Source organism: Neoarius graeffei, chromosome 7, assembly GCF_027579695.1.
Source record: "Neoarius graeffei isolate fNeoGra1 chromosome 7, fNeoGra1.pri, whole genome shotgun sequence".
Classification (NCBI taxonomy): domain Eukaryota; kingdom Metazoa; phylum Chordata; class Actinopteri; order Siluriformes; family Ariidae; genus Neoarius; species Neoarius graeffei.
Genome location: NC_083575.1, coordinates 37,053,127 through 37,078,257, shown reverse-complemented (window position 1 = coordinate 37,078,257; position 25,131 = coordinate 37,053,127). Strand labels below are relative to the sequence as shown.

Here is a 25,131-nt window from a genome sequence, read left to right as displayed (position 1 = left end):
CAGAGCTTGATTAGATTACATCAGTGGATCTCTGGAAAAAGCTCCACACTTGACCTTCCTCAGCCATGCTGCAGTGTGTGTTGAGGCCGATGCTGCCTCATTATCTACATCGCTCACTGCAGGGGCGCCGCCAGAAATTTTGGGTCCCCCAACTTTGCCCACCCTTGTCACAATTGCACTATTGTCATTATTTGACTTTTGATAGCTCATGGACCTTGAGTTTGTGACTGTTATTACATTTTATGTATTAACCTACCAGGGACTAGATGAAAACTGGTCAGTGACTAATTCTGGTGCATTTACAATCACAAATGAAAATTCAAGATTTTGCCACGTGCCTTCTTGTGCTAGGACAATTGGTAGTGAAATGTGTGATGGGACTGCTAAGCAACACTTTAATCTAGCAAACTGTATATGGCGCTCGCTCATTAAAAACTTCAATTCTAAAGCATTTATGGGTTGTATTGCTGCTTACTCCTTCTCCAAAGGGTTGTTCAGTGGTTTGGTAGGGCGGAGGTCCCCCTGAGGCTGAATCTGTGCATATTTAGGGCACCCCATTAGTTATGAAACTGGTTATTAGCACTAGTTATTAGCACCAGCATAACGTAATATTTCATCTTGTTTATCGCACAAGTCAGTTCAGTTATTAAAATGGAAAAAATGTCACTGTACAAACTGTAAAAGTGTTCTCTTGATAGGCTAATCCAACCACGTTCATACTGTTCATTTACCATTCGCTAATATTTTGAACACGCATGTGAGCGATAGCTACCTTTCTTTGGGAAAAACTGAGTGACCAGTTGCCTGCCTCTCCGGTCCCTCTCAGCTGCCGTTCTTTACGTTTTTCACAGCCACTCTTCATATTTAGCGATCATAGACTGTACGCACTCCACTGCGGGCTGCTGCTGCACCGCGACACAGCAGCAAGTAGCGTTGCACTGATCAGCACACAGATTTAATGCATCGCGCTTCTACCAGAACTGGACCATACCATTTCGCAAAAGGGGGAGGGTTAAATGACAATATGTTGAAGAACTCAAGAAATAGACAACCTTGTTCAATTAGCTCATTTTACCAGATGGAATATTGCATTGTTATTTCAAAAGTCTTATTAAAATCATTAAAAGCATATTATCAGCCCCTTAAAGGGCCCCATGGCAGTGCTGGGCCCCTAGAATTGTTCTAACCTTTCCCCCCCTGGCGGCGCCCATGATCACTGTACAACACGAACGAGCAGGCACAAGCTGTTGTACTTGCTGCTCCTTATTCTAAACACAATCTACAACAGTCTTCATCCCTGATGCACACAAACACACGATCCTTGATGATGCGTCTCTCTGCAGTTGTGTATTCACCTGTTTATTAGGTGCCCTTGAGTGAGGCACCTAACTCCCAACTGCTCCCCGGGCGCTGTTAACATGGCTGCCCACTGCTCTGGGTATGTGTGCGTGCTCATTGCTCGCATGTGCACTGCTTCAGATGGGTTAACCCAGCCTTTCTCAACCAGGGTGCCGTCAAAAATTATATATTCTAACATTTTATTTATTTCAATGAATTAAAATTCCAAAAAAAAAACAATAGTTACACTAATGCGGATCATCGACGCCTCATGCATCATCAAAATTTCTCACGGCCACGTCACAACGTCACTGCCGGGGTCAGCGTATAGTCTGCGTATATTTTATATGGGGGTGCCTTGAGAATTTGCATAAATTCTGAAGGGTGCCATGACTGAAAAAAGGTTGAGAAACGCTGGGTTAACCCCTGTATGGTATTCGGGTCTGTGGGACCCGTTTTCACTTATATATATATATATATATATATATATATATATATATATATATAAAAACTGCTCATGTATTGTTTGTAATTGGGGTGAAGCGCATATATATATATATATATATATATATATATATATAAAAAATTAAAAATAAATATATATTTTTATATGTGCACTGCTCATGTATTGTTTGTAATCGGGGTGAAGCAAACATCTGTTAAGTATTTAATGTAAAATTGTGTCGTCTGAATTTAAAAAAAAAAAAAAAAAAATGCAGCGGGTCCACCAGACCCACGAACACTGGCTGAGTAACAAAAATATGAACACCACACAAGAGTTAAATGCAGAGAGGAATTTCACAAGTGTGTGATGAATAAAGTTGTTCTTCTTTAGAGAACCAGAACACCAGCAGCAAGTCTATGGATTAACTATAGAGTAGCACAGAACAAAGTGAACCCTCAAACTAATGTTTCATACATTCGTTTCATTATTCACACAAAAACAGGCTAGCGTAGACTCGGCAGAATCAAGAGTCGGCCAAAAACAGCAGAAAAGGAATCAAATAGCTCTTGAATTTTGTGCCACTCATACTACAATCACGAGGAATGTTTTTTGTACTGTTACAGAAGTGAGAGTAAGGCCGCTTTGGTTTATGCTTTACTGAAGCTGAAATTCATTCACGGATTCTTCTTCAGTAAGCACTTTATCCTGGTCAAAGTCACAGCAGATTTGAGGACCACTGGGCACGAGCTGGGAATAAATGCCAGTTCATTGCAGGACACTATGCACCTAGGGGCAATTTCGAACGGTCAGTCCCCCAACCGGTACGTTTTTGGAGGTGGAAACAGACCATAAGCTGAGCTTGATATCCATCCCTGGGACTATGTGGCAGTAACGTTACCATCTTTTTTGCAATGTACAGGGACACATTTTACCAAAAATATGTTTCAGCTTTAAATTCATTTTTTTCAGCTGTATTTATTCAGTGCATCCCCAACACCCCCTCTCTCTCTCTCACACACACACACACACACACACACACACACACACACACGTTTTCCTCTTCATTCCAGATGTAATGTAATCCATTGTTATGAGGGAAAAAGGGGTGAGGAATGCACCGAGTTGGAAGACAACATTCCTGCATCTGGAAGCGCTCAAACACATGTGCGTCCCCTTCCAGATTTTTTTTTCCTTCTCTCCCTCTCTCTGCTTTCCTTCTCCTCTCGTTTCCTTCTTCACCAAATGAAATACTGCAATCTGATCCTCTGCTCATCTTCGCTGATAAAATTCAGCTCTGCAGAGCAAAGATAGCATTATCACAGGTCACACATTCTCATCTCATCCCACAGTTCACACTGTCACATGACTGCTAAGCGTAAAAGTACCTTAGTACTGAATATGGAAAAGCAATAGATCAAATTTACAGAGTCATAAAAACGGTCTCAGAAGAAAACGCATCAACCTTTAATAGTGGTCGAAACACACCCAGTTCAAAATGAGAGCTCAAACCTGAGAGGGCTGTAACCCAGAGCTGGAGCGATGTGTGCATGCTTCAGTGCACGCTCACCAATCTGATCTAATGATGCAGGATTTCCCAAATGATGAAAAGCAGCATTCGTTTTGTACTTTATATATTCTCATGTGGGCGGCACGGTGGTGTAGTGGTTAGCGCTGTTGCCTCACAGCAAGAAGGTCCGGGTTCGAGCCCCGTGGCCGGCGAGGGCCTTTCTGTGCGGAGTTTGCATGTTCTCCCCGTGTCCGCGTGGGTTTCCTCCGGGTGCTCCGGTTTCCCCCACAGTCCAAAGACATGCAGGTTAGGTTAACTGGTGACTCTAAATTGACCGTAGGTGTGAATGTGAGTGTGAATGGTTGTCTGCGTTTTTATGTCAGCCCTGTGATGACCTGGCGACTTGTCCAGGGTGTACCCCGCCTTTCGCCCGTAGTCAGCTGGGATAGGCTCCAGCTTGCCTGCGACCCTGTAGAACAGGATAAAGCGGCTAGAGATGATGAGATCTTCTCAAGTCAGAATCCCTGCTCAGTGCTGGTAAACTGCTTGTGTCACTCACGTGGTAACCATAGTGACCAAAACACAAAGCACAACTAGCATTTACGCAGCAAAGATCACACTACAGGCATCACAGTGATACAGTAGGTAGCGTTGCTGCATCTCGACTCCACCAGCGTTTCCTACGTAGACTCTGCTTGGGCAGTGCACGCGGGTATATTAACAGCCACCAAAGTATATATTTGGCGACACATTTTAGTAAATAAATTATGAAGAACGAGATAGATAAATAATAAAAACAAATTATTATATTGCATGAGGCATTTCTGGTAAAATTGTGCGCTCTGACTGGTTCCTCAGCAGGCAGAATTTTCCTGTAATGCCCGTGGGCGATTACAGACTGACTTTCCAAGGCGCCGGCTTTCAATGCTACGAAAGAAAAGACAAGGTTAATTAGAAATCAAAACAGAATTTTTAAAAAGTGGCCAAAACACAAGACAAACGAAAGTCACAGAATTATTCAAGAAATGAGCAATGAAGAGCATTGAGAAACCGCTAACAGAAATTCAGTTTTGAAACCGCTAGCTGTTTATTCTGCATGCGTCTTCAACTACATTACAGCTATGACGTGACTGAAAGCAGCATCACGCCTCATTATAATGGGGGGGGGGGCATATAACCCTTATTAGCCTCGCTTGATCGGTCTTTACAAGAAAGCATCAGACCTCGGTCTTTTTGTACAGACCGGATCAGTCCATACTGCCAAGACCTCAGTCTGATATTTTCTTGTTAAGACTGAGCAAGCGAGGTTAATAAGTGTTACCAGGCAAAACAAACCTCGCCCGGCAGCACTTATGTTGATAATGGTAATGTTTCTCAATCATCAGCTGTCAGATTATAGTCCTATGAAAATCCATGACCTTGAGTTTGACATTTCAAAAAGTCATTCAAGGTCAAGGCGGCAACTGAAAGCCCATATGGGACTTCTTATACGCTGATAATGGTAACCATCTGGCTATCATGAACTATTTTTAAAAGTTACAGCCCTTTGAAAACCCATGACCTTCAGTTTGACCTTTCAAGGTCACTGAAGGTCAAAAGATCATGGTACCAAATGAAAGGCCATAATGGCATGTCCTGTAAGTTGATAATGGAAAATATCTGTCTAACATCAACCATTTAAGTTACAGCCCTCTGAAAATCCATGTCCTTGAGTTTGACCTTTCAAGGTCAAAGATCATGGTGCCAAATGAAAGGCCATATGGGAGGAGTTCCTATATGCTCAAAAACATCTGTCTATCAGCAACCGTTTAAGTTATAATAGAAAATGTTATTTTGACCAAAAGGTTGACCTTTCTGGTGACCTTGACCCGATCAACCCCAAAATTTTAAAATCAGGTAATCTACGGACCATTGCTCATCTACCTTGAAAATTTGAAGTCAATCAGTGCAACCGCCTAGATGCTAGATTGATAACACACACACACACACACACACACACAGATTACAATACCTCACCCTGCTTACTCTGTCGCGGGCCAGGTAATAAGGAGTTTATTACTCACTGATATTCACTGAGCCTGAGGCAGATTACTGTTTTAGTACAAATACACCAATGATTATTTAAAGGCCATATCACGGGTAAATTCAGGAGCAAGATCAATGTAATTCTCCTATTTTATATTAAACTTTGGTCAAATATCTGTAACATTCTGCATTCTCTGCAATTTTTTTTACCTTGCGCAATACCAGAAAAATTCAGTTGAAAATCAAGCCATTTGAGGCGAATTGGTCCGCCTCTGAAAAAACTTGCCATTTGGATTTCCCGGCAAACATTGATTTTCGTGTGAGTGTGAATGGTTGTCTGTGTCTATGTGTCAGCCCCGTGATGACCTGGCGACTTGTCCAGGGTGTACCCCGCCTTTCGCCCATAGTCAGCTGGGATAGGCTCCAGCTTGCCTGCGACCCTGTAGAACAGGATAAAGCGGCTAGAGATAATGAGATGAGATTGATTTTCGTGACATCATCTGCAGGACGCCTCCCTCTGAATCCTACGTCAGCGCTGGTTTGTTTATGAGAAAACGACCTGGTGGTTTTCTGCAAATTTCTTCAACGTTATCGTGTAATTATTAAAATGGTTAACAGATGTATCGTAGGAGGGTGTAGCAACACCAATCTTGATGGGATTAGTGCTCATCATTTCCCAAAAGACCGGACAATGAGAGAGAAATGGGAGCACTTGGTCCACACAGGCTGTGCACTGAAACCGTGCAAAGCTCTCGCAGCCTGCTGGCGCTTCCGCAGGTGACGTCACGAATCTGGCTCCAGACTCCCTTGGGATTTTTCCAGACATCTGTAGACAGACGCGCCTTGTGCAAAATTACCCTTCTGGATGAGTGTGTAAAGGGACATACTTTCATATATTTAAAAAATAAATAAATAAATAAATAAATAAATAAATAAATAAAAATAATAAATAAATTAAAAAAACAAATAAAAACTGAAATTGGTCCAGAATATGCCCTTTGCAATATATAATTTATTTCAATCTTCAAAAGCGGCATGCAGATATAACGTGCGCAGACTTGGATCACATAAAATGGTTTATTTCGAAATAGATAAAATAAATCACAATGGAACATTTTCTTTCATAATTTCCAATTCTTCCTCACACTGAAAGCGATCGGCTGCCATTTTGCTGAGAGTCACTCAAGATGATTATCGAGAAATAGTCCGAATTTCTCAACCAATCAGTGCGCTATTTTCTATAAAGTCTCCTCCATATTACGTACTGTATCACTAAAAGGAACTGTGTCGTCCTGGAATAATAAACAGAGCTTACACACTGTAGACAACCTCGATGAGTATATACACTTCGTGTTCTTTTCAAATGTTATGACAACATGGAGCACCTAAGGCTGTTTGTTTTTATTGTCAGAAAGAAAAAAAAATAGAATTTCCTTTTAAATTTTGTATTTCTTCATTGCAAGTCAAAAAATTAGTACATAAAATAAAAAGGAAAAATAAAAAGCCCGTTTTTCTGAAACCTGTGGTCGTCACTGATGGATAACATGCAGGATTTGGTGAGCAGTGCGAGTACAGCAGATTCGAACGCAATCCGAAATCTCATAGGCCATTTTTTGTGCTGGCACAGAAACGAAACAATGAAAATTTTATATCATGATTACAATAATCATGAAAGTATGACCGTTATCAGTATCATCATAGTATTAAAATGTGTTAAAGTACAGATACACAAAAGTTTTCACCAAGGTTTATATGGGGGGAGGGGGGGATTGACAATTTATAGCATTAGGCACTTTATTTGCATAAACTTTAAAACAGTAGGGCTGCCACCAAAAACTATCGATTATTTTACAGAATCGTAAAATAACAAGCAGTACTCTGTGCTCCGAGACACTGGGGGCGTGTCCACTTGAGGCGCTGAAACCGCACCCAAATCACAGAAACGGTGCCGTCTCCAATAACATCTGACTGCAGAGTCACAGTTTTAGGCCAGTGGCATTCAGCACATACACTTTTGGTTTCTCTCAGCAACCGTTAGGCTAATCAACATTTCAATCATTTTAGGGTTAGGATCAGGTTACAGCACTGCAAATCTGCAGCTAAAGGCTGATTTAGCCATGATTTAAACATGCCTTAGCCTCTGAAAGGCTAAGAAACCTCTCTCCCCTCAGAAAAGCACCGTGTGGCTCTGTGCCAGTCTGTCTCCGATATACAAAAACCAGCACGATATAAACCAGCTAAATTCTGAATTAACTTTTCCTCAGTAGAGCTGGTGTTTGTTTCAGTCAAGCTAGCCAAGTCTGCTTTTAGAGCCAGAGGTGCACATGGTCACTTTAAACTTAAGAAGAAAACCTCAAAAAACTCGCCCAAATCAAAAAATAAATTAAAATCCCATAAAAACAATATTTGCTTCCATTTCTTTTCTGTTGAAGTTCAATCCATGAAGGAATCCATTCTCAACTAGCATTTAACAACACCGTGTACCTGTCTTGTGGCTGAACTTGAGCTTTAAAAAAAAAAAGCAGCGTGCGTTGAAAACACTTCAAATCAAATAAATTACATTAAGAATAAATAAAACACATTTTCTTTTACTTCTTTTCTGTCAAAGTTCACCAATCTGTTCTCAACTAGCATTTCGCAACATGGCACAAACGCAGAGCGCACCCGTATTGTGGCTGAACTTGGAAAAACAGCAGGGCGCATTTAGATGAGCAAAAACGTTAAAAAACATTTTTAAATAATATTTTCTTTAATTTCGGTGGTTCCATGGAAAAGTTGCAACTTGGCATTTTGAAAGAAAACAGAAGAAGTGATGAATAATGGTGGGTGGGCATGAACTTGAGTACAATCTGGAGAATTATCCAATCAAAATAAACAGTAAAAGAGGTTATGCTGAATTTGGTTCCAGTGAGTCAGTCATCGAGCCATGATTTCGGAACCCAAAAATGATGAAAAACTTAAAAAAAAAAAAAAAAAAAAGTCGAACTCCACAATTCAGTACTGCATAGTTCAGTCTTTTCACCAACAGTTTTCCTCCAAATTTGTTTCACACAGACCACAGTTTTAATGCTAATTAATAACTGCTGGGAATTTTACTGGAGGTTTACTGAGAAACTGGTAACTGTTTCATCCCTACTGGCAGGCAATGCTGGCCCTTTCCACCAGCTACAGTACCATCACAAGTATATTTCAGATCGGAGCGAAACACTGCCCAGGATCCCTGGCTCAGTCTTGAGAGCTTAGGTTGCTGTCTATGTGGAGTTCTGCATGTTCTCAGTGTTCGTACGTGTCTCATGTGGGTTTCTCCGGTTTCCTCCCACCTGTCAACATCATGCCAATAGGAGGATTAGCCAAGATAGGTGTAAAAGTGTTTGTGTGAAAATGGTACCCTGTAATGGACCGGCATTCCATCCCATGTGTATTCCTGCTTCATGCCCAACACTCCCAGAATGGGCTCTGGGTCCAAGTCCAATAAGATGTAGTCCAAGTCAACACTGAGGATACAACTAAATGCTGCCATTTCTTCAGTCTTAAGAAGCATTATGAGGAGTCACCGCACACTAACGTGTAGGTTTATGGATGCGCAAAAAACACCCCACACCACTAAAGGGTCCCAATAACCAGCAAGCCATCATTACTATTAAATAATTGTATGATCCAGTTTGTGCATTTTGTTCTCTAGCCTGTCAAACACCAGATAAAACACAGCAATAAATAGTTACACACAGTGTGAGTCAGCGCCCGAGATGACTCACTCTCACCTGATTTCACAGACTTTAAAATCCAAAAATACAGAAAAAGCTCAACACCACATCCCGGCTAGAAGGAGTTCTCAAGCAAGTTCACATCTTTAAACCTGTTAAACAGGCTGCAAGAATCACAAGGAGCAAAACTGTTCATTCGGACACTATAGACAGTAATGCAGCGCAGTGGACCGGCATACAAGTTATACACAAGGCTTTCTCTCCAGAATCTTTTTTAGAAGCAAGATACAGCATCTGTGATCTTGTGCTGTGACTAACGAAACCACGGCTTCCAACAGGAAACTAAACATAGCAACTGCCACTACTCACCAGAAAAATGTGAGCAACGCAGGACAAAAATAATCCAATAAGTAAGTAAGTAAGTAAGTAAGTAAATAAAAAAAATCAACGGTGTGAACACAGTTACTGCAAACTCTTCAGAGGGGATCCCAATTGGCACAAAAAGAAGTGTGCCCTTTTGCACAGAGGTCACAAGTTCAAATCCCAATAATGCCACAGTCATTTCAAGAAAGCACTGGCTGTGCTATCTGGGTGGGATGGGTTTCATATTTACCCCCTCCGCTACCAATCACAGACACTATCCAACCACGGGCGTCTGTGAGCCTATGTATGAGGAAGTGGGCAGATAGCGTTTTCCTCAGAGCACGTTACGCCGCCCTGTGACGCTGCACGAGCAGCAGTTCGAAAAGATGTGGTCAGCTGGCTTTGTGTGCCTCTGAGGAAGCACGCAATAGCCAAAAAGCCTTTGTCACATGTACACTCAAGCAAACAGTGAAATTTAACCTCTGCATTTAACCCATCTGAAGCAGTGAACACGCACACATACCCAGAGCAGTGGGCAGCTATGCTACAGCACCCAGGGAGCAGCTTGGGGTTAGGTGCCTTGATCAAGGGCACTTCAGCACAACCTTCAGGCCATGGCTACCCCATGTTAACCTAACCGCATGCCTTTGGACTGTGGGGGGAAACCCACGCAGACACGGGGAGAACATGCAAACTCCACACAGAAAGGCCCCGGTCAGCCACTGGGCTCGAACCCAGAACCTTCTTGCTGTGAGGAGACTGTGCTAATCACTACACCACCATGCCACCCACCAAGCCTTTGCCCTCTCTGGCTGGTAGCTGCCACGTGAGCAGGGACACTGAACTAGAGGGTGGGAATTGATCATGACTAAATTCTTGAGGGGGAGGAAAAAGAACACATGCTGAAAAATTTTATTTATAGTATACACACTCAGAAAACAAAGTATGTTATTGTACCTTAAGGGGTACAGTGGCTTGTCACTGGGGCAGGACCCTCTAAAGTACCATTTATATACTGATTGGGAACATGCATGTACATTTTGACCCTAGAAAGGTACACACAATTACCTTGAAGTCCAAAAATGAGCCTTAGGGGGTACATTAGTGCAAACTAAACTCCTACTGTACCCCCATTTCTGACAGTGTCCCATCATACCAATACATCACAAATACATACCTTCCATCCTGCCTATACCATTGGTACATACTGTTTTAAAGCATTGCTGGTGTGCCGTTTAGTTACTGTAAGAACTAAATACCGAACACGCATCATAACAGTAATACAGAATGCACAGATGCGCTCAAGTGCAGGAGCTACATGTGCACAAGCCCACACACGGACATATTTTGGCTAAGTAGCAGGAAGCAGAGGTGGGGGTTGAACCTGGCTGAAGGGGAAGATCAGGACACTATTTATATCACAATGTTTGCCACATGGGGTTTTAACATGGCAGGTTAAAGATGGAGCAGGAGCAAAATACTAAAAGAGAGCTTAGAGACACTGTGATAGTGGCCATGGGGGCGGGGGGGGGGGGATAAAATAAAACTTACTCGAGCATAGTGATGAGCTATAACGGTCACTGCACATAGCTCCAATTGCAGAATTGTTTAAAAAAAAAAAAACTGCACGCTTAACAGTTATTCCACAAAATCAGGTTGTACATGAGCTGATAGCTGACTAGGTGTTTAGCACCAAGATGGCTACAAGTCATGTATAACAAGACTGAATGGAATAACTTATTCTATCTACATTCACTGGATTTTAAGAAATGGAGCATTTTTATTTTTTGCAAAGTCGATTAATAAAAACTTTATACAAAACATCCCACAAAATCATTTCCGCTTAGAATGTAAACAAAAGCGAAGTGACCATCGCAATTTGTGAAAAATGCTATAATTATTCTTGAAATTTAAAAAAATAAATAAATAAATAAATAAATAAAAAAGGATACGTCCTTACCATCAAATACTTTTATTCCATGTTTTGTTGCTTTTGTTTTCAGGTCGAGTTTTTATTTCATCCTCGGTTGGTTCAGCAACACGCTCCGCCATTTTGTTTTTCTATACTCATGGTATATGAGCTGATAGACTAAATAGTAGAGTAGCCAATCAGAGCGCACGATGGCTCATATCCAGTGAACGCTTTTCATTTGTGGCCCAGCAAAGAAGTACAGGGTTTCCCATACATAGACCATTGTGTGGCGCAGCGCCACACAATGGATTCCTATCGCCACACAATCAGACTTGCAATTTTGAAAAAAAAAAAAAATTCCGTTGCGTATCGTTCGGTTCATTCATAGTGCTCTTTCTTCTCGTTCACGCGCGTGTGCGCACACACAGAGACGGAGGCATGTCCACAGGCCTGCCGTTGCGCATATACCCGGACTGCAAGTAGGCCTGTTAGGCTAAGTAAAAATAACGCAGCCTTCCCGATTTGCCTTCCGACCCCTTATTTTAAAAGGTAGCCTACCGTCGTGCTCGTGATGAGCTTCATCATAGCCTTCTTGGCTTACAGGAAACGGACATCCCTGAGTCAGGCTATAAACCAATTTTGATGCATACAGTAGCAGCTTGACGCGAGGAACCGGCCTTATTGCATTATCCCGTTTATCCCGCTTCAGCAATGACTTCCCTTACGATAGGGCACTGGAGTTTTTTTTTTTTTTTTCAGGAAGCCACGCAGAATTAAATGTTCTGATAGGGCATGCAGGCTTTGCACCAATTAGGGTAATGCTTTTTATTATTGTTAGTTGCCTTGGTGTTACCACAAGTGGTTTCTTACATCTAATTATGATATTTTATTTTATTATCATTTTGTTGTTACATTATACTATTTATTTCATTTTAGTATTGGTTGAGGTAAGTGTTGAGTTCAATATTTAAAATAAAAATCTCCAGCTTGTTTTTTGCAATTTATTCATTGAATGTCAACTAAAGAATGATTGAAAGATTGCCACCAAAAAGGCAAAAAACTAAGGTAAAAACCAGAGATGCACCGATTGACCGGCTGCCGATCGGAATCGGCCGATTTTCATGTGATCGGCCATTACCGGCGGCCGGCCAGTCAAAATTAAAATATGCCGATTTTCTGCCGATCAAAACTTGCATATCACAGAGATGAAAGTGGAAATACTCGTAATTTGCAACTAAAAAGTCTGCAGCTACACTGGCAGCTTGAACATGCTTTGTAGTGCGATTGTGTTGCACTTGCACAGAACAGTGTCAGTCCTACGTGCCTAATGAGCTCCGGCGCGCGCCGTTAACAAAAAAAAAAAGAAAAAAATTCACTATATTTGGATATATAATATATCCAAATAGGGCGGCACGGTGGTGTAGTGGTTAGCACTGTCGCCTCACAGCAAGAAGGTCCAGGTTCGAGCCCCGTGGCCGGCGAGGGCCTTTCTGTGTGGAGTTTGCATGTTCTCCCCGTGTCCGCGTGGGTTTCCTCCGGGTGCTCCGGTTTCCCCCACAGTCCAAAGACATGCAGGTTAGGTTAACTGGTGACTCTAAATTGACCGTAGGTGTGAATGTGAGTGTGAATGGTTGTCTGTGTCTATGTGTCAGCCCTGTGATGACCTGGCGACTTGTCCAGGGTGTACCCCGCCTTTCGCCCGTAGTCAGCTGGGATAGGCTCCAGCTTGCCTGCGACCCTGTAGAAGGATAAAGCGGCTAGAGATAATGAGATGAGATATATCCAAATATAGTGAATTTTTTTGTGCCAGATATTGGATGTGAAAAGAAGAAAATGTTTGTGGTTGTGTGAATTTCCCAATTACAGGAATTAAATACGTTAGCCTATTACCAAACATCTAGTTAGATTTGTACAAAGAGAGAAAAAAATAATATTTTTATATATATATATATATATATATATATATATATATATATATATATTTTTTTTTTTTTTTTTTTTTTTTTTTTTTTTTTATTTTTTTTTTTTTTTACAGCCTTGGTTGCACTTGATTCCATTGGAAATTACTCTACAAATACACATATGACAAAGATGATCGAATGGCTATGGTATAAGTATGACTGGAAATTATTTTTGTATTTTGATACTGAATGAAGAAATGGGTTGTTCCATAAGGCATAAGTTTTCAGATCTAAATAGGCTTATGAAAGTGTGTTCCATAGCAGTAGGCAAATAACATATGAGGGGGAAGTTGTTTTTGTGCCAGATATTGGATGGGAAAAGAAAAAATGTTTGTGTGAATTTCCTATTTCAGGAATTAATATGTTAATACCAAACATGAAGAAAGATTTTACAAAGAACAATGTCTTTGTTTGTTTTCAACCTTTGAGGTGTTAAATTTATTACTGAAAATCTGGCAGAATGTTCTATTAAAGAAAAGATAAAAAGAAAATAGTCTTTGTGTGTGCTGTGAAGTGGTTTGAAAAAATGAAATCGGTATCGGCAGGTCACACTCCATGGAAAATTGGAATCGGCCCAAAAAATTACAATCTGTGCATCTCTAGTAAAAACTAAACTTTAACTTCAATTTTGGTGAGTAATTTTCATAAATTTAAAAAGACAGGTTTTCCACCAACATCAAGCCCAGCAAACTAATGGCCTGCCCTGTAATGTAAAGTTGGGTCGAGGAATGAAACCAGGCAGGGTTCTGGTAAAAATTGTTTTAGCTGTCTTCTCTTAAAGAACTTAAAAGAATTTAGATTGAACTGAATAATCTCAAATGCTTCTTGTAGCTTTAAAATAGTCCCAGCAGGTGACTCTGAAGAAAAATACTGTGTTTGAACACCACCCGCTGTAAACACTTTGCATACACCCCAATGACCGACTCCACCGACCGCCATGACACCACCGCGCACAATTCCCTCATCGGCACAGTGGAGCACCACAAATTGCTACCTGGTCTGTTGGAAACACTGAAGTAGGATTAACAACCAAAACAAAAAGCACACTTCACAGTGCTGCAACATACCTCAATGCCAAAACTACAACACAAACAACTAGTTTTGCATCCCACCACCCGCTGCACTACACAAATCAGCCAGAGACTGTGTTTGGCAGTTGAACGGTTTTCACTAGGCACTGTGCATAAATTTGCATGCATGGATGAACGCTTCACAATCAGGAAGACACAAATGTTGAAACACTCATGAAACCAAGAACAAACTGTAGAACAAAACTGTCATTTAACTGACCTGCTTCCTACACAGTTACCTCGAGACTCGAATATCTTTTACATGCAACGTGAGGACAGATCACATCTCATAGCTGAAACATTAGCAAGGCAAGGTTTTTGTTGAAACAAAGTTCTACATGAGAAAGTTTGTTAGAAAAGGAATCATTCAGTTTCTTTAGTCTGCATTAATTAACTTACCAAGCATTATTACATCAGGGTTTCTCAACCTTTTCTGCTTTGAGGCTCATCTGTTCATACATGTAATGCGTCGGGGCCCATTAAAAAGGTCCCCAATTATTTTGGCTTATCTATTCTATTAGAACCTAATACGCTATTATAAAGTTGTATTAATGAGATGCAACATCTCACTGTTACAGATGGGAGCCCAGGAATTAAATAAATACAATAAAAATGCCAATTGTAGGTATTGTATTTAAAAAAATAATAATAATAAAAAAAATAATAAAAAACTGTATGGATGTGCCAGAAGCCAACATAAAACCCTGCATGCAGGGCATTCTCACTCAAAAGGGATTAACGATCCAAAAGTGGAGTCTGGTCCATTAACACAAGAACTTCTTGCCAGGTTTGTGTACAGCAAACAAGCAAGTTATTAAAACCAAGAAGTGGATATAGAAACCACTCAATGAGATTAGAGCTTAACACGCTAACAAAGAAGGATTTTCCCTACGAGTTGGAAAATTAGCCATTCGTTGAGTTCCGACATCTCAAACTACCTGGTGCTGCAGAAATCGTTCTACACTGACAAACAGATGAAAAACTGGAAGAGCATGGAGGAGAACAGCTTTTTTATATGTGGCTAGGTTAAAGAGCTGGGGATCAGGACACTACAGGATAGACAGTGGTAGACGGATCTAAGTGCAGGGAGAGTGTTTATAAGCGGATGTGATATTTACAAAAGCAAAACAGAAAGCAGAGTAGTTAAACAGCGGTATAAACATGGCTAGAGACAAATGTGACCATGATACTTCACAAAGCCTTTGTGAAAACAGCTTCTGTATCTGTTCACCAGACTCAAGCACGCAATGGCTTGACTGGGTCCCGTGAGCATGTGCAGCTGCTCGAGCTACTCCAGACTCAAGCACGTAAAGATGTGACAGTCAAGCCAACTACTGTGTGACCATAACTTTTAGCTTACGTGTATATCGCCACCAAAATGCCTCATTTTCATTGATAACCCATCACAAAATATTACGAGCTGTAGTGTGACTGTAGCTTAAATGAGGCGGATGTGACTTCAGATGCAACCCAGCAACTGCACCCTACTACAAGTAAAAAATTAACTTCAACTTGCCGGCGGCGGGGGAAATCGCGGCCCACTAGATGGCGCTTCACGGCCCAGTGGTTGAGAAACACTGCATTACATTACATGAGTTAAAGGAGAACTGAAGACAAATTTATCAAAATTCTATTTCTCATTTTATTAAATATAGGAATGCATTTTTGATAGCTATTCTGTCACTGCTATAGCAAGTTATGAGTGTTTGAAATACGCTATGTAATACATCAGTCCATATGTCAATGGCCGTAAACGAGATTCATTGAGACCTGTGCGAGACATCGTAGGACGGAAGTAAAACGTACAGCAGAAATCAAAGTGACCAATATCTGCCAATGTCACCAAAAGACGCGCACGCCCTCTTTCGAATGCTGATGTAATCAAGCCGGAAGTTTGCTTGTTGTGAGAGCAATCAGGAAAGTTTGAAAAAAGTAGGCAGTATTCATCATTTAAACTCGTCTTTGTGCAATATTTCATTTGGAAAACAGTTTTCAAAATGGCGGCGCTGACACCTGGCTGACACTTCACGTTTCAAAGTCTTGCACAAGTCTCGTGAGGCTTGCGTGGATAAGTGACGCGTGCCGTAGACCAAACGAACCAAATTCAACATGCCTAAAACCCGAATAGGTCGATAAGTATAATATTTAATTGCAATTAGGTGCCAATACGAGTCATGATACAAGGTTACTAAAACCAAAAGCGTAATTGAATAATATGTTCATTAAGAAATAAGGCAAGTTTAAAAATGACTTCAAGTTCTCCTTTAACACTTTTCAGCCTGGTTATTAGGTTTCTGAATTGTTCAGCCCAGTGGACCAGCTAATGAATCCTTTAACCACTTTTTTGGTAGCTTGATGCAACCACTGAAACCATGTAAATGTGTGTGTGTGGGGGGGGGGGGGGGGGGGCCCCACTAGTGACCAACACAGAGTGGTGGCTATGTTATCCATCCATTATCTGTAGCCACTTATCCTGTACAGGGTCGCAGGCAAGCTGGAGCTTATTCCAGCTGCCTATGGGTGAGAAGTGGGGTACACCCTGGACAAGTCACCAGGTCATCGCAGGGCCGTGGCTATATTAGACTCGGTGTAATATGCTGCTTTGATTTTGAACCAGAGCTGGTTAAGACTTTACGAAGCATTTCCTTTTCTAGCTGGGACTGAGCTCTCCACATGACAAGAGTTTGACAACGAAAATTAAGCCACTGTAACCTGTAGCTCATTGTGGTTTCATAGTCCATGTTAACATTGTACCATCTTGTACTTTAAATTCAATACACAAGTCGTTCGGTCACAGACCACAGACAAGCAATGCTTACAAGCCAGTAGAGAAAAATCACTGATGGTATCCAACGCTTATGACGACTGTAGAGGTGTCGAGGTGGAACAGCCCTCACATAACATTAGCTCTACCTTTGACATTTCCTCCACTTTGCACAGAACCGCAGGATGTGGAATCATGAATGTCACACACACATGCACATGCGCTCGAGTTGCGTGTGGATGACACCACAGCAAGTTCCTGTCTGTCACACTTGTGGTCGTTCCGCGCCAGAACTGTTCTTAGAATAAGTACGAATGTGCGTCAGAGCAGAATACCTGTACCTGGCTTTTTCACTTAGCAACAAAGACCAAACCAAATATCAAGCTAGCTGACAAAACCAATGAAATAAGCATCAAAGGAACGCAACATGAACAGATAATGGAATATGATCTGAAAGTTTCTCTGTACATCATGAGAGAGAGAGAGAGAGAGAGAGAGAGAGAGAGAGAGAAAAAACCCAAACCGCTTCGACCACTGAATCAGTTCTTCGTGAGTGAATGTAGGTCAGACAAAACGTCACCACAGTGTTGACCTTGGAAATATTGAAACATGCAAAAGACCCTTCTGACAAGTCCCTGCATCATTTTATAAATGCCATGAGCTCCAGAACCAACCTCAGATGTTCCAGACAAAGGTGTAAAAAAAATAAAACTGTCAAAAGGATACGTCAACATAAAACCACATACAGGTTATTGTTTTATATACAAAACTGAGCTTATCACAAGTGCAAAATGTATCTTAAATGGAACCCCATCACTGGGATGTAACGCTACAATATTCAACAATAAATATGATACAAATTTATGACAATTCGATTGAATTAAGGGGGAAAAAAAATTGCGATTATCATAAGGCTGCAGAATCTCTGTTGTTCCCAACTATAATTATTGTGTTGAGACAGCAAAGGGCACAATAATGTAAGAGTAGGAATGCACATGACTTCACCATAGTCAGAAGTAAAACAGCTCTAATACTGCCAAAGAGACACAAAAATGATCTAAAACGTAAAGAGCTGTTGTGAGATTGACCGTACAAACAGATTTAACAAGAAACCAGAGCTCCCCTTTTAGACTGCTGAAAGCTAAAGAAAAGAGAAGCAAAAGGAGGTAGTGCAAATGTTCATAAAGGTTTACTAAGAAAAAGGACTAATTGTTAAGTTCATTTTAGTTCATAGGATATTAGATTTTATTCCAACCTTAAAAAGGGGGGGGGGGAATTGTTGGTTATTACAAGTATATGGCCTTTCGATTTCATCAAACTGGTGAAATTTAGTTCCCTCTGAAATTTGGTCATTGTGATATACGTTTAATTTCTGTAATATCTCGATTAAAAAAAAACTAGATAAATTAAAAAAAAAAAAACCCAACCCCAGGCCATTCTGTGACTGGGAAGTTAATTAATTTGAGGGGACTCCCAAGCAAATAATGTGCATAAAATCGCTTGCTTCACACAGTCAAGCAGACAGAGGAAGTCCAGTGAGCGCATGTGCATGTTTACCTTTCGGCATAGTCTCATCTCATCTCATTATCTCTAGCCGCTTTATCCTTCTACAGGGTCGCAGGCAAGCTGGAGCCTATCCCAGCTGACTACGGGCGAAAGGCGGGGTACACCCTGGACAAGTCGCCAGGTCATCACAGGGCTGACACAGACACAGACAACCATTCACACTCACATTCACACCTAAAGTCAATTTAGAGTCCCCAGTTAACCTAACCTGCATGTCTTTGGACTGTGGGGGAAACCGGAGCACCCGGAGGAAACCCACGCGGACACGGGGAGAACATGCAAACTCCACACAGAAAGGCCCTCGCCGGCCCCGGGGCTCAAACCCAGGACCTTCTTGCTGTGAGGCGACAGCGCTAACTACTACACCACCGTGCCTTTCAGCATAGTCTTCTTTTGGATTTTACGGCAGCTGGCATCCACAGTATTGCATTACTGCCATCTACAGGTTTACCTTGACTATGCACTGACAGTTACATCATTCTGTCGCTAAACAAAACTGATCACACCGAGGTGCTCGCTGACCGCCGATATTTATTAGTTTGGTCCTGTGTTTCCTTTCCTTCGCAACGTAACATCTTTTCTTCTGGCTTTCCGTTACTGTAGTCGGTCTTTCACGTCCTTCATTTTCCTCTCCCGTTTCAAATTGGGATCCCACAATGCCTTGTGCGAACGGGGAAAGCCCACCACGTGATGCATGACAGAGTATCTTGTATTGGGTCATGGTGAAGCAGGAAATAATGGTGGAGAATTTAGGGCCAAGTGGCTCTAAATTCAATAATTGTTCTATTTTTAAAAAATAGGAAGTCTGTGATTTGAATTCAATAGCTTTAGGTCCACTAGACAAAAATAATTGGGTGTCAGGGAAAATAATTTATGGCCTAAACCTGAAAAACCTGAACGGCGGTTTGCCTTTAATTTAAACCCGCCCAGCTGATTTTAACTTAAAAGGAATACAAGTTGATAAAGAAAACGAAAATAAATGCTGCATATTTTTGGTAATAAAATTTTATTCATTTAATATATTTTCTCAAAAGTATTGTGGGAAAATTTAGTCATGAACCCAATATAGTGAATCAAATGGAGAATTAAGTGAATCATTACATGCCTACCGTAACCTAGGAAACCATAAGCATGCATGGGCACAAAGTCACACCTCTCCCACACCAAGCCTGCTAGCCAGGAAAGTGTCGCCATGGCAACACAAGCTAACTCAAACTGCCTACCACCATACTAAATAATGGAGTAGTTTCAGGTATTATGGGATGCATTCATAAGCCCTGAACGAAAACAATTCCTTAGTCAGTTTTCCACTAAAATGAAGTTATGGGCAGACAGTACAGTATTTACTGTCCACAACCGTACTGAAAAGATTGTGCCTGTTAATCAGCTGACTTGTACAAATGAAACCGCTTGTCTGTCCAAACTGAAATGCAAAGTGCCATTTATCCATGTATTTAAAAAAAAAAAAAAAAAAAATCCACATAATGAAAAGTCTTAAATTGGGGCACTCAGCATGTTCTCCCCAACGCTTTTAGCATTGCATTTTATGCAATTTTGGTCCATTTGTTTTATTTGAAGAATCCAAAGCGTAGTTTTCAAGAAATCCCCCATATCACTACAGAAAGGTTTTTTAAAAAAAAAAGTTTGTTAAAAAGCCACTCTGAGGATATCATCCAATAAATGTAGTTTGTACAATAAATTAAAAATATGGCTTTATTCCTAGAAGGAATCCTGTTTTCCTGATCAGTACGGGACTTCATTTGATGTAAAATATATTTTTAAGGAAGAAAGGCAAAAAAAAATTTAACTATCATTCATGAGTTCTCATGGCCATCTCTAGTGGGAGATGCAAGCAAAAATGCACCCAACACCAAAGGCATGCCACATTTAATAAAACAAAGTAAGGAAGAATCTACCATGGGAAACTGCAGATGTGACCATGTGTGTAGCACTTCACATTAAGACAAATTAATTTTAAAAATAAATAAATATAAAAAGGTACAACTGCTCATGGAGTTTTCTTCTTCTGGCTGCTCCTGTTAGGAGTCGCCACAGCAGATCATCATGATCCGCACATTTGATTTGGCATAGGTTTTTACACCAGATGCCCTTCCTGACGCAACCCTCCTGACGCAATCTAGGGGCTGGCACCGAGTATGCACTGGGTATGTTACCTAATCTGCATGTCTTTGGATGGTGGGAGAAAACCAGAGCACCTGGAGAACATGCAAACTCCACACAGAAAGGCCCCCCGTCAGCCTCGAACCTGGAACCTTCTTGCTGTGAGGCGACAGTGCTAACCACTAAACCACAGTGCTACCCTGTTCATGAACTTTTCCCTCTACCACTGTAGAGAAGGCATACAAGGTTACACAATCCTCCCATCACTACCCAGCACCCTAAAACTACATAATTATGAGGTGTTTTCTGCTAATCTCTCACTAACTAACTAACCCAAGATGTGACGGACATGTTTGTTGGACAGAGAAACACAATGGCTGGTTTCAACAACCTGTTTATCAAGTAAGCCTAGATCACAGTGACATCTTGGCATATGATTTAGGTTTAGTTAACTCAAACACATTTGGGAAATACATCATCTCATCTCATTATCTCTAGCCGCTTTATCCTGTTCTACAGGGTCACAGGCAAGCTGGAGCCTATCCCAGCTGACTACGGGCGAAAGGCGGGGTACACCCTGGACAAGTCGCCAGGTCATCACAGGGCTGACACATAGACACACAACCATTCACACTCACATTCACACCTACGCTCAATTTAGAGTCACCAGTTAACCTAACCTGCATGTCTTTGGACTGTGGGGGAAACCGGAGCACCCGGAGGAAACCCACGCGGACACGGGGAGAACATGCAAACTCGAGCCAGGACGCTGGGTTTGAACCCAGAACCTTCTTGCTGTAAGGTGACCGTGCTAACCACTACACCACCGTGCCACCCTAGTAGGCTAGTTTGAGCATTGGGTGCCAACCATAGCAGTAACAGGCTGTTACTAAGCAACAGACTGAAGTGAAATTCTGCACTGACCGTTATACTGCATCAGTGATGTTTACGAGGACAATCCCAAGCCTACCATTAACTAACACACAAACCTCTCATCTCATCTCATTACCTCTAGCCGCTTTATCCTGTTCTACAGGGTCACAGGCAAGCTGGAGCCTATCCCAGCTGACTGCGGGTGAAAGGCGGGGCATACCCTGGACAAGTCGCCAGGGTGTACCCCGCCAACCATTCACACCTACGGTCAATTTAGAGTCATCAGTTAACCTAACCCGCATGTCTTTGGACTGTGGGGGAAACCGGAGCACCCAGAGGAAACCCACGCAGACACGGGCAGAACATGCAAACTCGACCCAGGCCGCTGGGTTCGAACCCGGAACCTCCTTGCTGTAAGACGACCACCGTGCCACCCTAGTAGGCTAGTTCGAGGATTGTGTGCCAACCATAGCAGTAACAGGCTGTTACTAAGCAACAGACCGAAGTGAAATTCTGCACTGACAGTTATACTGTATCAGTGACGTTTACGAGGACAATCCCAAGCCTACCATTAACTAACACACACACACACCTCTTCGTTTTAAACACACAACAGCAGCTAAGGTCACATATATTATATATTATATACACATCAACATAAATAACATGTATCTCGGCTGAAACGTGTATACCGGAAGAACACTTCACATATTAAAGGTAGGTACAAGGTGGAGACAGAGATTCCTTTTCCAATCAGTGCATCTGACATCTGTGTTCAAAGTGAAGGACACATCACATCACACACCTTTTACTCATAAAGCAGATATGCTATAGAAATAAGTCTAGACTGTTGCTCCATAGTGGTAAACAAATTAACCACGAATCTCCCTCACGCAGGTCTGTCTGTCTGTCTGTCTGTCTGTAGCACGTCGTATAAACTGCACTGTCAGGGTGTTTATGTGTCTTTACTGCAGCAGGGATGGAAGCACACTGCTGCAACACAACAACCCCAGGGTTTCTCTTCTTCCTCTAGGAGCCATAAAACAAAGAAAACACACACACACACACACACACACACTAAAATAAACTCCGAGCGGTTAAGACACTCAATGAAAGAAAGAGAGAGAGAGAGAGAGAGAGAGAGAGAGAGTTAAACAGCACATGACATGCCACTAATATACAACATGCATGTATCCATCCTCAGGTTGCTGGTGTGTGGTTGGTATTTGTACACATCCTGCATATATATATATATATATATATATATATATATATATATATATATGCATATAAAAAAATACATGCATGCTTTTTACTTTAGCTCTACTGCGGCTCTAAATTGAGCCTGCTGCTGCTGCAAAGCATTGCATTGCTATTAATAGTATCCAGAAAGGCAGAGCATGCCTGGGGCCAGTGCTATAGCACTCACCTAAACTGCCGGCGAAACCGTCCATTTTCAGAAGAGAATCTAAAAGCAGAGAGACGGATTTCTGATTGGGAGTCCGCCCTTCGAAAAGAAAGAAAGAGATGGATGGATGGATGGCGCAGAAGAATAAGGAATCACACTGAATGCGTTCTCTCCGGATGGTTCACACTTAACCGGGGAAGAACTGGTGATGCTCCAACCTGGAAAAGGCCGAGAGATGAGGGCAGCTCCACTCAGAGCTCCCCGAGCACAGCTTCGAGCTTTCCGCGTTTCCGACTCCGCCCGCTTTTGGCGGAGCTTCCCTTCGAACCCGCTGTTCCAGCTGCTCGCCTCGAGTTCCGCAAACACGGCCCGCTTTACCGGAATATTTTAACTGTGAAATTAAATACACGCGTCTGATTGGTTCGGAACCCTTCGTTCTTACGTCTGTCAAGGACAAAACCCCGCCTTCCAAGCCGTCAGTCCATCCCGCCCACATTTGCAGGTCCTTGATTTGGAAGCTCACTCGAGCCCCCGCCCCTTTTGATTACCCGACCACGCCCCTGTGAGGCCGTGATTGGCTGGAAAGCACCAGTGGCTCGCCGCGCTGCTCTGTTTTCTATCACAGCGTGTGTGATGTCGGGTTATGGAGTGTGTGAGTGCCCTGCGTCCCCTCTGACATTTCTCACATTTCGGCGTGTTTTAGTTGTGGAGTGGGATCTCAGTGTCGCCTATATGGCTATAGGAAAGCACGAATTAGAAAATAATTACAGTATTTTTATTTTCCAACCCATATTTTCGCATTTATGATTATTTTCATTTCAATATAGGAGCTGCAGTGATAAATAAATAGTGGAAATCCAGTTTATATCCATCCATCCATTAACTGTAGCCGCTTATAGTTACTGGGAGACCAAATGGTCTCATAAGACTGTTTTCTTTGGATTGTTTAAGAAATATTGACGTTGGGTTGTCAAGACTGTTCCAATTTCCAAATTATAGACTAAATATACAGTTATGGGCCGCACGGTGGTGTAGTGGTTAGCGCTGTCGCCTCACAGCAAGAAGGTCCGGGTTCGAGCCCCGTGGCCGGCGAAGGCCTTTCTGTGTGGAGTTAGTTTGCATGTTCTCCCCGTGTCCGCGTGTGTTTCCTCCGGGTGCTCTGGTTTCCCCCACAGTTCAAAGACATGCAGGTTAGGTTAACTGGTGACTCTAAATTGACCGTAGGTGTGAATGTGAGTGTGAATGGTTGTCTGTGTCTATGTGTCAGCCCTGTGATGACCTGGCGACTTGTCCAGGGTGTACCCCACCTTTCGCCCGTAGTAGGCTGGGATGGGCTCCAGCTTGCCTGCGACCCTGGAGAACAGGATAAAGCGGCTAGAGATAATGAGATGAGACATAATATTATGAAAGTTGATAAAACAATAGGGTGGCACGGTGGTGTAGTGGTTAGCGCTGTCGCCTCACAGCAAGAGGGTCCGGGTTCAAGCCCTGTGGCTGGCAAGGGCCTTTCTGTGTGGAGTTTGCATGTTCTCCCCGTGTCCGCGTGGGTTTCCTCCAGGTGCTCCGGTTTCGCCCACAGTCCAAAGACATGCAGGTTAGGTTAACTGGTGACTCTAAATTGAGCGTAGGTGTGAATGTGAGTGTGAATGGTTGTCTGTGTCTATGTGTCAGCCCTGTGATGACCTGGCGACTTGTCCAGGGTGTACCCCGCCTTTCGCCCGTAGTCAGCTGGGATAGGCTCCAGCTTGCCTGCGACCCTGTAGAACAGGATAAAGCGGCTAGAGATAATGAGATAAAATAATAACTTAAACGCATAGTGTAATTTTAGTATTTTACCATACTTATGATGAAGTTATGGTAACTTGGCACTGCATTAACTATGTTGATATTATGCTGGCTGAAACGAGGATTCGTAATGCGGCGATTTGCATCACAGCATACGCCGCAGCGGTGCAGCCGCATGGACTCTGGGGCCTGTGATTGTATTGCCCAGACCAGTTGGTCTCCTAGTGGAAAATCCTTAAAAAATGCTCTGCTACAGGGTCACAGGGAAGCCAGAGCCTATCCCAGCTGG

General features: G+C 42.2%; 1 protein-coding gene across 1 annotated transcript in view; it reads right to left on the bottom strand.

Annotated features, from left to right (window-relative positions):
- The window catches only part of LOC132889264 (echinoderm microtubule-associated protein-like 4), a 220,732-nt gene extending 197,346 nt beyond the window's left edge, over positions 1-23,386 (bottom strand). Inside the window, exon 1 of the mRNA XM_060925584.1 lies at positions 23,079-23,386. Coding sequence (XP_060781567.1) covers positions 23,079-23,103 — 25 coding nt within the window. The 5' untranslated portion in view covers positions 23,104-23,386. The remainder of the gene's footprint in view (positions 1-23,078) is intronic.
- Positions 23,387-25,131: the final 1,745 nt, after the last annotated feature.